The sequence below is a fragment of the Capra hircus genome, chromosome 10, assembly GCF_001704415.2.
Source record: "Capra hircus breed San Clemente chromosome 10, ASM170441v1, whole genome shotgun sequence".
Taxonomy (NCBI): Eukaryota; Metazoa; Chordata; class Mammalia; order Artiodactyla; family Bovidae; genus Capra; species Capra hircus.
The window spans coordinates 94,561,473-94,575,581 of NC_030817.1; the positions used below are offsets into that span (position 1 = coordinate 94,561,473).

Genomic DNA, 14,109 nt, shown 5'->3' on the forward strand with positions numbered 1-14,109 from the left:
GGAGAATTCCATGGACAGAGGAGCCTGGTGGGCTTGTCAGTCCCCAGGGTCGCAGTCGGACACGGCTGAGCAATTACCACTGACTCACTCACTCAGGCACCCATATTATTATAAAAATTAATAAAGGGAAAAAATAAAGCATTTAACCTGCTTTTCCTACACAATCTGTATTCCAGGGTAACCAAAGAGTTGATGGGGGGGGGGGGAAGAAATACAAGATACATCAGTTATTAATAAATCAGCTGATGATTTAAAAACTCCTGATTAATATTTTTGTTTTTGCCTACTTAAGGCGACTTTGGGGGGAAGGGGGTGTGAAAAAGGCAGCAGTTGGTGGACTCAAAAGCACTCTTCGGGGCTAAGATCACATTCTGGCTTCAGAAAAGTCGGTCAGAGGCGACAGTTCCTTCCGGGGTCTGCGTCTCACAAGCCCGGAGATGGCGCTGCACGGGGACCTGACCCAGCTCTCGCTCTCTGCCGGCAGCGTCGGGCGGGCTCGGCCTGCGGTCTGTCTGCGGCAACGCTTCCTGTCTGATACCGGAGGCCGCAGCTCCAGTCCCTTGACCGCCGGGCCCCAAGGCAAAGGTGCGGAAAGCGGGTGCGGTAGCAAGCCACGCCCTAGCTCATCGAGAAACCCCGCGCCCTCTCGCGCTAGCTCAGCTCCTTCCGCCGCTGCCGGGGCGAGGCGGGGCCGGAGGGGCGGGGCCGACGGGCGGCGCGCGGCTCCCCCTGCAGGCGGCGCGCGGCTCCCCCTGCCGGCCGCGTGAGGCTCCCCCTGCCGGCCGCGTGCGATCACAGCGCGGCGCTGGCCCGCTTCCCTCACAACGCATTCGCGGCCTAAGGCGCTGCACGCGCAGAACAGGCCGGTCTCGCGCCGAGAATGTTCTTATTAACTCATAATTTCTCCTGGCCCTCAGAGCAATCTTTGTTTTGTGATTTTTACTTTTTTTAATGAACATTTTTGTTTTGTTTTGCGGAAATGGAGGAGTTGGAGAAGGAGCATAAGAAAGACTCCGAGTGCGACGTGGAGATGGAAGAAGGCTCCCAGGCCGCAGACTGGGACAGCGATGAAACGGTGGTAGAGGGGTCCGTGACGGAGAGCGACCCCGAGGAAGAGGCGCTGCCCTGGAGAAGGTGACCGCCCGTGGGCTGGGGCCCTGGCGGCGGGTGGCCCTCGGAGATTTGAGGGGGAGGTGTGCCCAGCCGGACTGCGTGCAGGCGGGAGTAGGGCCTGTGGGGCGCCCAGGCCTGAGCTAAGAACTTTGTAGGTAAAGACCCCAAAACCCTCCCCACACCCCCTCACCTAGGACCGAATGAGCTTTATAGTTAAGTGGCACTGGAAGAAAAGAAAAGAAAGTGAAGTCGCTCAGTCGTGTCTCTTTGCGACCCCGTGGACTGTAGCCTACCAGGCACCTTTGTCCATGGGATTCTCCAGGCAAGAATACTGGAGTGGGTTACCATTTCCTTCTCCAGGGGATCTTCCCAACCCAGGGATCGAACCGGGATCTCCTGCTTTGGAGGCAGACAGCTTTAACCTCTGAGCCACCATTATAGCATTTTTAAAAAGCCCGCTTTCTTAGCCTGGGGCTTTTTTTGCACAGGTACAAAAGTATTGGGTCTAAACCCTTCATGCGTTAAGCTTCAAGCGACTCCTAACTCAGGTGTAAGGGGCAGTTCCTATACTTTGCAGAAACGATCGTGTGATGGGGGAACTGGTTACTGCCAAACTGGAGATGGATAGCTTTACAAGAATCAAGAGAAGATGGTAGTTCTTTCATCAAAACGTAGCTAGTTCTCTGTGCTGGGCATGGGGAGAAGATAAGAGAGGAGAGGCCACTGCCTTTGAGAAACCTACAGGCCAGGAAAGCCATAAACAGATCATTTCAATATTGTGTGGCAAGTTCAGGGTTGGAGGTAGGTGCAGGCTGGTTTAGGAGCTCAGAGGGGGTTGACTTCTGTAATTTATTTATTTATGTTTGGTCCCCTTGAGTTGCTGCACATATGCTTTCTCCAGTTGCAGTCACTGGGGAGCTACTCTTTGTTGGGGTGCACGGGCTTCCTCATCGTGGTGGCTTCTCTTGTTGAGCATAGGATGTTGGCACACCGGCGCTGGCTCAGTAGTTGTGGCAGGGGGCTAGCTGCCCCTTGGCATGTGAAATCTTCTTAGACCAGGGAGCAAACCCGTGTCTCCTGCATCGACAGGTGGATTCCCATCTGCTATACAGGGTTGGCTTCTGAGTAGAGGCGTGAAGGTGGATAGGAGTTAAGTCAGATGGAGAGGTTTTCAGGCCAAGGGAACTGCTTGGCTAAAGGTGTCGTGGTGGGACATAGCAATGTGTTATGTGTGCTGGAACGTGCAAACAGTTAAGTATTACTGACGTGTTAAATGTTGTGATAGGTGTGGTGGAAGATGAGGTTGGAGAGAAAGGTAGGATAAGGTCATGTAAGGCTTCTTATAGCTTGTATGCGTCTGTGAGATCTTAACTGGAGGAGTAGCATAATCAGATTTTCATTCACTCATGCATGCCCTGGATTGGGGCTTTGTAAATTCCAATGAAAAGTCTTTTATTTCTTTAAATCACTTCAGAATCCTGTTAAAAGGTGGATTCCAATTTCAGGAGTTCTATGGGGTTTGAGATTCTGCATTTCTCACAAGTGTCTGGGTTAAAGTTGATACTGTTGGAGCATGGGTTACCTTTTGCAAAGCGCGGCTATTCAGGTTAGCTTTTAGGATCAAAGTGGTAACAGACTGGGATGATGAGAACTCGGCTAGGCAGAAACAGTGGGAACAGAGGGAAAAGGACAAATCTGAGAAATCTTTAGAAAGTAAATTTGGTAGGAAATGCTGATTGACGTGATATGGAGGATGAGAGCTGGGCAGCAGTATAGGAGGGTATTCAGATTTCTGGTTCTTTTATATATACAGACAGTAACATTTGCTCTTAATGGTATGTGGGGACCATTTTGACTAGCCCATGACGTCATAATAATTACTACACCCAAGATCCAGAACAGTTCTGTTACTTAAAAAAAAAACCAAATCCTCCTTTGTACTCCCTGTCCCTTGTAGTCAAGCACCTCCTTCCCCATTTAAATCACATTTTCCATCTGTGTAATATATCATCTTTTAAAATCTGTCTGCTTCCATTCCTTCCATCTTTGGTTTTTAGCAGTTTGATTATGACATGTCTGGTAATGATTTTCTCTGTGTTCTTCCTGTTTGGGGTTCACTGAGTTTCTTGAATCTGTAAACTTATATCTTTCACCAAACTTGGAAAGTTTTCTGTCATGATTTCTTCATATATTTTTTATGTACCAGTCTTTTTCTTCTCTCTTTCTGGGATTTAAATGATGTGGATGCTAGACCTTCTGATAGTTTCCCAAATCCTTGAGGCTGTATTAACTTTTTTCATTTTTTTTCTCTCAGTTCTTCAGACTATATAATTTCTATTGCTTTGTGTTCAGATTCACTTAGCCTTTCCTATGTCATATTCATTCTGTTGTTGAGACCATCCAGTGAATTTTTAATTTCAGGTATTATATAATCAGTTCGGTTCAGTCGCTCAGTTGTGTCTGACTCTGCGACCCCATGGACCACAGCCAGCTGGGCTTCCCTGTCTGTTACCAACTCCTGGAGCCTGCTCAAACTCATGTCCATTGAGTTGGTGATGCCATCCGACCATCTCATCCTCTGTCGACCCCTTTTCCTCCTGCCTTCAGTCTTTCTCAGCATCAGGGTCTTTTCCAATGAGTCAGTTCTTTGCATCAGGTGGCCAAAGTATTGGAACTTCAGCTTCAGCATTGGTCCTTCCAGTGAATATTTAGGATTGACTGGTTGGATCTCCTTGCAGTCCAAGGGACTGTCAAGAGTCTTCCCCAACACTGCAGTTCAAAAGCATCAATTCTTTGGCACTCAGCTTTCTTTATCATCCAGCTCTCACTTTCATACATGACTACTGGGAAAACCATAGCTTTGATTAGACGGACCTTTGTCAGCAATTATATCTCCTAAAATTTCCATTGGATTCTCTTTTATAGTTTTTATTTCTGTGCTGAGAACTTTATTGTCATCCATTGGATAAATGTTTACCTTTATCTCTTAGAGAATTATTTAAATAGCTGTTTTAAAATCTTTGTCTTATAAATCCAGCATCTGGACTGGACAGGCTGGGACATTCAAATCTGTTATCTTTTCTTTTTTTTAATTACAAAAGGAAATTTATTTCAAAAGCATAGGGGAACATTCACATTTGAACAAAGTGATAAACAGGTGTCTTGCAAAAGAAAAAAATCCATGGCATGAAGTTTTTCGTTCAGATTTTTTAAGCAAAAATAATCTAAGTTGTGCACTATTGCTTTAAGAAAGGGAAGGGGAACAATGAGGCGGTAAGGGAAGGAACACAGTCAACTTAATATCAAACTTTAGAAAGTGAAGTCACTGTTCTTTCAAGAATTAGTCAGATTTTCCCTTTCTTTGCAAGTTGAGTAATTCTGCATAATATTCTGTATATTTTGAATGTTATATTTTGTACTCTTGTTCCTGTTAAAATCTGCTAGAGGGTGTTGATTTTTGTTTGTTGTAAGAGACAGTTAGTCTGATTAGATCTGACTGCCCATTCTGTTGCCTTCTGTGGGTGGTGGTTACATCAGTTCAATTTTCAAAGCCTTTATTATGCTGTTTGAGTCTGTCTGACTCATGTACCATTCAGGGGTTAATCTGGAATTTGGGAAGTAGTTAATATCATAGTTCAATTCTCTAAGCCTTTATTATGCTTTTTTGAATCTGTTCTGCATGTGGACAGCTCAGAGTTGAGCCTAAGACTTGTTCAGTCGCTAAGTCATGTCTTGACTCTTTGAAGCCCTATGGACTGTAGCATACCAGGCTCCAAACTATCTTCCAGAGTTTGCTCAACTTCATGTCCACTAAGTCAGTGATGCCATCTAGCCATCTCATCCTCTTTTGTCCCCTTCTCCTCCTTCCCTCAATCTTTCCCAGCATCAGGGTCTTTTCTAATGAGTCGGCTCTTCGCATCAGGTAGCCAAAGTGTTTGAGCTTCAGTTTCAGCATCAGTCCTTCTGATGGATATTCGTAGTTGATTTCCTTTAGGACTGACTGGTTTGATCTCCTTGCAGTCTAAGGGAATCTTCTCCAGCACCACAATTCAAAAGCATTAATTCTTCAGCATTCAGCCATCTTTAGGGTCCAACTCTCACATCTGTGCATGACTATTGGAAAAATCATAGCTTTCAATATATGGACCTTTGTTGGCAAAGTGATATTTCTGCTTTTTAATATACTGTCTAGGTGTGTCATAGCTTTCCTTCCAGGAGCAAGTATCTTTTAGTTTCATGGTTGCAGTCACCATCTGCAATGATTTTAGAGCCCAAGAAAATAAAATCTGTCACTGCTTCCACTTTTCCCCTTCTATTTGCCATAAAATGATAGGCCTGGATGCCATTATCTTCATTTTCTTAATGTTGAGTTTCAAGCCAGCATTTTCATACTCCTTTTTCACCCTCTTCAAGAGGCTGTTTAGTCCCTCTTCGCTTTCTGCCATTAGAGTGGAATCTTTTGCCTGTCTAGGGCTGTTGGTATTTCTCCTGGCCATCTTGATTCCAGCTTGTGCTTCATCCAGCCTGGCATTTCTTATGATGTACTCTGCATATAAGATAAATAAGCAGGGTGGCAATATACAGCCTTGTTGTACTCCTTTCCCAATTTTGAACCAGCCCACTGTTCCATGTAAACTTTAAGTTTTGCTGCTTGATCCTCATACAGATTTCTCTTGAGAAAAGTAAGGTATGATGGTCTGGTACTCCCATCTCTTTATGGATTTTCCACAGTTTATTGAGATCCACAGAGTCAAAGCCTTAGCGTAGTCAATGAAGCAGAAGTAGATATTTTTCTTGACTTCCCTTGCTTTCTCTGTGATCCAGTGAATGATGACGATTTGATCTCTGGTTCCTCTGCCTTTTCTAAACCCAGCTTGTACATCTGGAAGTTCTTGGTTTATGTATTGTTGAAGCCTGCCTTGAAGGATTTTGAGAATTATCTTGCTAGCATGTGAAATGAGTGCAGTTGTTTGGTAGTTTGAACATTCTTTGGCGTTGCCCATCTTTGGGATAGGAATGAAAACTGACCCTTTCCAGTCCTTTGGCCACTGCTGAGTTTTCCAAATTTGCTGGCATATTGAGTACAGTACTTTTAACAGCGTCATCTTTTAGGATTTTAAATAACTCAGCTGGAATTCCGTCATTCCACTAGCTTTGTTCATAATAATGCTTCCTGAGGCCTACTTGACGTCACATGCCAGAGTGTCCAGCTCTAGGTGCGTGACCACACCTTCATGATAACCCAGATCTTTAAGGCCTTTCTTTTATCGTTCTGTGTATTCTTGCCACCTCTTCTTAATCTCTGCTGCTTCTGTTAGGTTCTTACCATTTTTGTACATTATTGTGCCCATTTTTGTATGAAATGTTCCCTTGATAGCTTCAATTTTCTTGAAGAGATCTCTAGTCTTTCCCATTGTATTGTTTTCCTCTATCTCTTTGCATCATTCCTTTAAGAATGCCTCAGACTTACGTAGGATCACATACAGAATCAGATGGTCCCCCTCCCTGCTCTCTTTTCTCCAGGATTTTCATGCACCCTCTCCTCCCTCTACCCCTACATGTGGGTTTATATGACCAGAAAGATGGATTTCTTTCAGTGTCAGCCTTTCATTGTAGTTTCCTGCAGCTGGGGCCATCTTCAGGGCAAAGTGTTAAAAAAAAACAAGAGAGAAGAAAATAAAGAGATTCTTTTCATACTCTTGGGATTATGGTTCCTCTAGGAGGAGAGAAACAGGTTTTCTCTTGAGTTTTAAGTGTCCAAGCTACCATAGTTGGTAGCAGTATAGCTCTGTAGCTAAAAAGAGAAAACGGCAAAACTAAAGGATTTCCCCCACACCTTCTGGTGTTCAGGGGGCCCTTTCTCTAATTTTCTCGATAAAGCTAGGAAGGATTTCTCCTGAAGTTTTTGGTATCTGTGCCCACTGTGCAGTTCTAGGTTTAGGCTTAGGGTCAAAGCTGGAAACAAAAATAAGAGCAAAAAACTGAACCAAAAAACCCAAGCAAACCAGGAGACTCACTTACTACAAGGTTGTTATTTAGATTTTAGTTTCAGCCCCCAGTTTGCCTGCTATTGTTTACTTTTCAGATTACTCAGGTAGCTTTAAAAAATATTCTAGTAGAGTTTTTAGTTGTAGTCACTGGAGAACTAGGCTATAGATGGCTCACTGTGTCATGGCTAACCAATCTTTTTTTCCCCCTCTAATTCATTTTGAAATGATTCTCTGCAGTGCCATATAAACATCATTCTTTCAGACCTCATAGCTCAGGGTTAAAAATTAGTGTTCTTTTTATTGGTATGGAAATACAGTAAAGTCTAAGCATTGCTGGAGCTGACGGCCACTGCATTTTTTCCTCCTGCATCTTCTTTGCTTACTTGTATGCAGTTTATTCTGTTTTTCACGCCCAAGCTTCCAACTTTGACCGACAAGAGAAAAATAGGTCTCAGAAGACCTGAGAAGAGGCAAAACATACAGTTTCACATAGTTAAATAATCCTTAAATGTTGCAGTGATTAAGGTGCTTTTGCTAAAATCTGAGAAAGGATTTGACAACCAGTGGAATTATATAAAGCAAGGCCTGCAAAGAATGAGGGTGCCATAACTGTGTCTGAAAAGTACTCTGAGAGCCTGGACTTGGTCCTAACTTTATGAAACTGGAAAATGCATCCAGTTTCTTTTATGGCTTGGAAGGTGTTGCTACTAATCTGTAAGAATTTAAATTGCTGACTAAAAAGATTTTGTTTGCTTGTTTTTTGTTTACTAAGAGGCAGGATTCATTCTCTATCTCGTCCTCTGTTCTCTGTTCTTGACAGAGGATGAGATGGTTGGAGGGGATCACTGATTCAATGGACGAGGATTTGAGCAAGCTCTGGGAGATGGTGAAGGACAGGGATGCCTGGCGTGCTGCTCCATGGGGTTGCAAAGAGTTGGACACGACTGAGTGACTGAACAACAACAAGGATTCATTTTTCTTATATGTGCCCTGAGAACCCTTTATCAATCCTTAATTTCTGTCTCACCCTCTGATAAATATTTACTGATCAACAACATTTAAAGAATACATCTCAAACTAATCCTGTTCAATAAATTTAAACAGAACCACTTTCTAAGCTAGTTCATTATTACATAGATTTAGGTATATGTTCAGGTCAAATCATATTCTCTGAACATTATAAGTGCATTTAAAGGCTAATTGAATAAAATACCCTGCAAAGTGAGTGTTCATTTTGTCCTTTAAGATAGACTAGCACTGTCCTCATGAATTGTCTAGATAGGAAATACCTGTTATAAAGGATACAATTGCAGAAGGGAAAAATATAAAGCAAGATACAGTGAGACAAAATAACTGGACTAAAATAGCTAAAGAAAGCAACATTTTGGGTCAGGATCTATATCCAAATAATGACTCCTCCAATGATTAAAACAGAATGGTGCCGAGTACCATTCTGAAAGCTGTTTACTCTGAGAGAAGAGATGGAGCAAGATTAGCTGCGGTAGTGGGCATCAGTCCCACATGGCCAGCAGTCACTCTTCAGCTGATGCCCGGTCAATGGCCTGCACACTCCCCTCTGGTGCCACCGGTCGAAGGACTTCATCCTCTCTCCGCAGAGGACACATAGAGCAGTGGACACGCGCTTTTCAACAGAACAGAGGAGTACACCCTGAGGCTAAACAGGGAAGTGTATTCCCACACAAGGTGGTAAGTCCAGTACAGGCTGGGAGGACTCTGTCTTTTAGTGGGAAAGTGTTCCAGACCCAAGGCCTAGGAGGAGTGAAAGATGGTATGCGCATGACTGCCTTTCTCAACACATTCTTTGTTATCTCCTGTAGAAAGTACACATATTGCCTCCTCAGTTGAATCAGATCAAACTTCTCGATCTAATAACTGGTTTACAGGAAATACACAGGACAGAGGAACACGTGAAATGACATGCAGTCTTCAAATCCCAAATGTGGGAAACTATATGGGACAAACAACCCAGTTTCTTCAACAAATAAATTGTAAGGGGCAGGGAAAGATATAACTTACAGATTTTAAAAGAGACTTAAGAGACATACAACCAAATGCAATGTGTGTATCTTGTTTGGATCCCGATATGAACAAAACCATTGTAAAAAGAGACAGGGAAATCTGACCGCAATCTGTTAGTTTACATTGCTGTATGACAGCTTACTCCAAAATGTATTAACTTCTTAAAGCAGTAAACATATTGTGTAGTTTCTGTGGTTCAGGAGTCGAGGAGTGGCTTAACTAATGATCAGGCTCAAGGACTCAGAAGGCTGCATTCGCCTCACGGTTTCATGAGAAGGAGCCACTACCCGAACGGAGGTTGTGAGATTCAGCTCCTTCTCTGGCTGTTGACTTCAGTCCTTGGCTCCTCTCTGTTGATGGGGGCCTCCCGTTAGTTTCCTGCTGTGTAGGCTTCTGCAAAGGGCATTGCAACATGGCAGGCTGGCTTCCACAAGAGGGAAGCAGCGAGAGAATGAGAGGATAGGATGGAAGCTAGTGAGGTCACATCCCAACCTATTTGCTGTGTTTTGTTTATGAGAAGAGTTGCCGGATCCAGTCCATACTCAAGGATAAATACCATATACAAGGGTATAAATACTGAGAGCCATTAAAGAGGTTGCTTGCTATAGACTATATAGTAGTGAAGTCGCTCAGTCGTGTCCAGCTCTTTGTGACCCCATGGACTGTAGCCTACCGGGCTCCTCCGTCCATGGGATTTTCCAGGCAAGAGTACTGGAGTGGGTTGCCATTTCCTTTTCCAGAGGAACTTCCTGACCCAGGGCTCGAATTCGGGTCTCCTGCAGTGTAGGCAGACGCTTTACCGTCTGAGCCATGACGTTTATTAATGTTAAGTAATCATTAGCTTTTTTAAGTATGTAGTTTTGGCTGTTTTTAAAGGTGTGATTATTATGGTTATGTTAAAAGAGTCCTTATCTTTTAGAGTTGAATACTGAAATATTTCCAGATGAAATGGAATAAGATGTTCAGGATTTGCTTTAAAAATAATCTAGTAAGAGACTCACACTGGGTGCAGAGGATGGCAAGGGTTATAAAGAAGCAATAATGGCTGGGTACTGATAATTATTGCACTCGGATGGTGACTGTACTATTGTCTTTTATTTGTTGTTATTTGTAATTTTCCATAAAAAGGTTAAATGAGTAAAAAAAAAACCAATCATTCCAAATCATATATTTATGCCTTAGTACATTGTTACATTCTTGGATTCTGGGAAGATTTTAAAACATTTTTTTTAAATTGTAGTGAGATATATATATATATATATATATATATAGCATAGCATTTTAACCATTTTCAAGTGTATAATTCAGTGACATTAAATACATTCATGTTGTACAGCCATCACTACTAGTTATCTCTAGAATTTTTTCATCTTCTCAAATTGACACTCTGTATAACTCCCCATTCTTCCCTGTCTTCAGCCCTTGGCAACCACCATTCTACTTTCTGTTTCTATGAGTCTGATTACTCTGTACCTCATGTAAGTGGAATTGTACCATTTTTGTTCTTTTATGTCTGCCTTTTTTCACTTAATATGATGTCTTTAAGGTCTGTCCATGATGTAGCATGTATTAGTATTTCCTTCCTTTTTAAGGCTGAAAAATATTCCGCTGTATGTAGGTTCCGCATTGTTTATCTACTCATCTGTCAGTGGACACTTGTCAATGTCCACCTTTTAGCTGTTGTGAATAGTGTTTCTGTGAACATAAGTGTACAAATTCAGGTCTCTGCTCTCAGTTGCTTTGTGTGCATACATAGAAATGGAATTATTAGATCAAATTGTAAATCTGTCTAATTTTTTGAGGACGCACCATACTGTTTTCCACAGTGGCTGTATCAATTCACATTCCCACTAGCAATGTACAGGAGTTCCAGTTTCTCCATATACTTGCCACACTTGTCATTTTTGTTTTTTGTTTGTTTATTTGTTTTTGGTTGGTGTGAAGTGGTCTCTCATTATGGTTTCCCTAATGCTTAGTACTGTTGAGCATTTTTCATGTTGCCAAGAGAAATATCAGTAACCTCAGATAGGCAGATGACACCACCCTTATGGCAGAAAGCAAAGAGGAACTAAGGAGCCTCTTGATGAAAGTGAAAGAGGAGAGTGAAAAAGCTGGCTTAAAACTCAACATTCAGAAAACAAAGATCATGGCATCCAGTCCCATCACTTCATGGCAAATAGATGGGGAAACAATGGAAACAGTGATAGACTTTCTTTTCTTGGGCTCCAAAATCACTGCAAATGGTGACTGCAGCCATGAAATTAAAAGACGCTTGCTCCTTGGAAGAAAAACTATGACAGACTTAGGCAGTATATTAAAAAGCAGACACATTACTTTGCCAACCAAGTTCCGTCTAGTCAAAGTTATGGTTTTTCCAGTAGTCAAGTGTGGATGTGAGAGTTGGATCATAAAGCTGAGTGCTGAAGAATTGATACTTTTAAACTGTGTTTTTGAGACGACTCTCAAGTCCTCTGGACTGCAAGGAGAGCAAACAAGTCAATCCTAAAGGAAATCAGTCCTGAATGCTCATTGGAAGGACTGACACTGAAGCTGCAGCTCCAATACTCTGGCCACCTGTTGCAAAGGGCTGACTCATTGGAAAAGACCCGGATGCTGGGAAAGATTGAAGGCAGGAGGAGAAGGGGACAACAGAGGATGAGATGGTTGGATGGTATCACTGACTTGATGGACATGAGTTTGAGCAAGCTCCGGGAGTTGGTGATGCACAGGGAAGCCTGGTATGCTTCAGTTCAGGGGGTTGCAAAGAGTCGTACATGACTGAGTGACTGAACTGAACTGATTTGTATATCCTCTTTGGAGAAGTGTCTATTCAAATCCTTTGCCCATTTTTTTTTTCATTCTTTAAAGATTTTTTAAAGAGGAGAAATTCTTAGTAGCATACTTAGAATGATATATAGTAGCATACTTAGAATGCTCTGCTTAGTAGCATACTTGGCATGATATATCTTTGCTGTTTTTATCCCTCACCGGATCTGAAGCTTCTTGAGAACAAGGACTATCTTTTCTCTTTACCTTGGTGCTGCCTAGAACATAGTAAGATGTGAATCCAAAACTTAAATTTCTATAATTTATGTTCTGAAAATATACACTTGAATTTAACCCTGGGATCTTAAATTCTCTGTGATGTAGAGAAAGGTGAATGAAAAAAACCCACCAGCACTGGTTCCTTCACATCATCTCCTCATTTCACTTCTGTTCAAAAACTATATTGATGTTTGCCCCTTACTCCAAAATATCCAAAAATAGCAGAGTATTTATTTAAAAAGAACAGAGCACATGAATGTCTTAATTTTCATCTTAGATAAGTTTTTTAAATTTATTTTTTAATTGAAGGATAATTGCTTTACAGAATTTTGTTGTTTTCTGTCAAACATCAACAAGAATCAGCCATAGGTACACCCATGTCCCCTCCCTCCCAAAGCTTCCTCCCGTCTCCCTTCCCATCCCACCTGTCTAGACTGTCACAGAGCCCCTGTTTGAGTTCCCCGAGTCAAACAGCAAATTCTTGTTGGCTGTCTATTTTACATATGGTAATGTAAGTTTCCGTGTTACTGTCTCCATACATCTCACTCTCTCCCTCCTCACGTCCCCCATGCCCATCTGTTCTCTATGTCCGTTTCTCCATTGCTGCCCTGCAAGTAAATTCATCAGTGCCATCTTTCTAGGTTCCATATATACATGCATTAGTATATGATATTTATATTTCTCTTTCTGATTTATTTCACTCTGTATAATAGCCTCATTAGAAACTGACTCAAATTCCCTCCTTTCTATGGCTGAGTAATATTCCATTGTGTATATGTACCACAGCTTCTTTATCCATTCATCTGTTGATGGGCATCGAGGTTGCTTCCATGTTCTAGCTGTTGTAAATAGTGCAGCAGTGAACAATGGGATACATGTGTCTTTTTCAGTTTTGGTTTCCTCAGGGTATACACCTAGGATTGGGATTGCTGGGTCATATAATGGTTTTATTCCTAGCTTTTTACGGAATCACCATACTGTCTTCCATAGTGGCTGTATCAATTTACATTCCAACTGGCAAGATGGTTCCCTTTGCTCCACACCCTCTCCAGCATTTATTGTTTGTAGAATTTTTGATGATGGCCATTCTGACTGGTGTGAAATGGTATCTCGTTGTAGTTTTGATTTACATTTCTTTAATAATGAGCAATGTTGAGCCTCTTCATGTGTTTTGTTAGTCATCTGTATGTCTTCTTTGGAGAAATGTCTGTTTAGGTCTTTTTCCCAGTTTTTGATTGGGTTTTTAGTTTTTCTGGTGTTGAGTTGTATGAGCTGCTTGTATATTTTGGAAATTAATTCTTTGTCAGTTGTTTCCTTTGCTATTATTTTCTCTCATTCTGAGGGTTGTCTTTTCACCTTGTTCATAGTTTCCTTTGCTGTGCAAAAGCTTTTAAGTTTCATTAGGTCCCACTTATTTATTTTTTGCTTTTATTTCCATTACTCTAGGAGGTGGGTCATAGAGAATCTTGCTTTGATTTATATCATGAAGTGTTCTGCCTATATTTTCCTCTAAGAGTTTTATAGTTTCTGGTCTTACATTTAGGTCTTTAATTCATTTTGAGTTTATCTTTGTGTGGCATTAGGAGGGCTTGCATGGTGGCTCAGATGGTGAAGAATCCGCCTGCAGTGTGGAAGACCTGGGTTCGATCCCTGGGTTGGGAAGATCCCCTGGAGGAAGAAATGGCAACCCACTGCAGTATTCTTGCCTGGAGAATTCCCATGGACAGAGGAGCCTGGCGGGCTACAGTCCAGGTGGTCGCAGAGTCGGACACAACTGAGTGACTGAGCACATGGCGTTAGGAAGTGGTCTGATTTCACTCTTTCACACGTAGCTGCCAGTTTTCCCAGCACCACTTATTGAAGAGGCTGTCTTTGCCCCAATGTATACTCCTGCCTCCTTTGTCAAAAATAAGGTACCCAT

The 14,109-nt window shown here is 42.2% G+C and overlaps 1 protein-coding gene across 1 annotated transcript in view; it reads left to right on the top strand.

The window, feature by feature from the left end:
• ANKRD31 (ankyrin repeat domain 31) overlaps positions 838–14,109 on the top strand; it is a 134,478-nt gene continuing 121,206 nt past the window's right edge. The window contains exon 1 of the mRNA XM_018053792.1: positions 838–1,134. Within this exon, the coding sequence (XP_017909281.1) occupies positions 980–1,134 (155 nt within the window). The 5' untranslated portion in view covers positions 838–979. The remainder of the gene's footprint in view (positions 1,135–14,109) is intronic.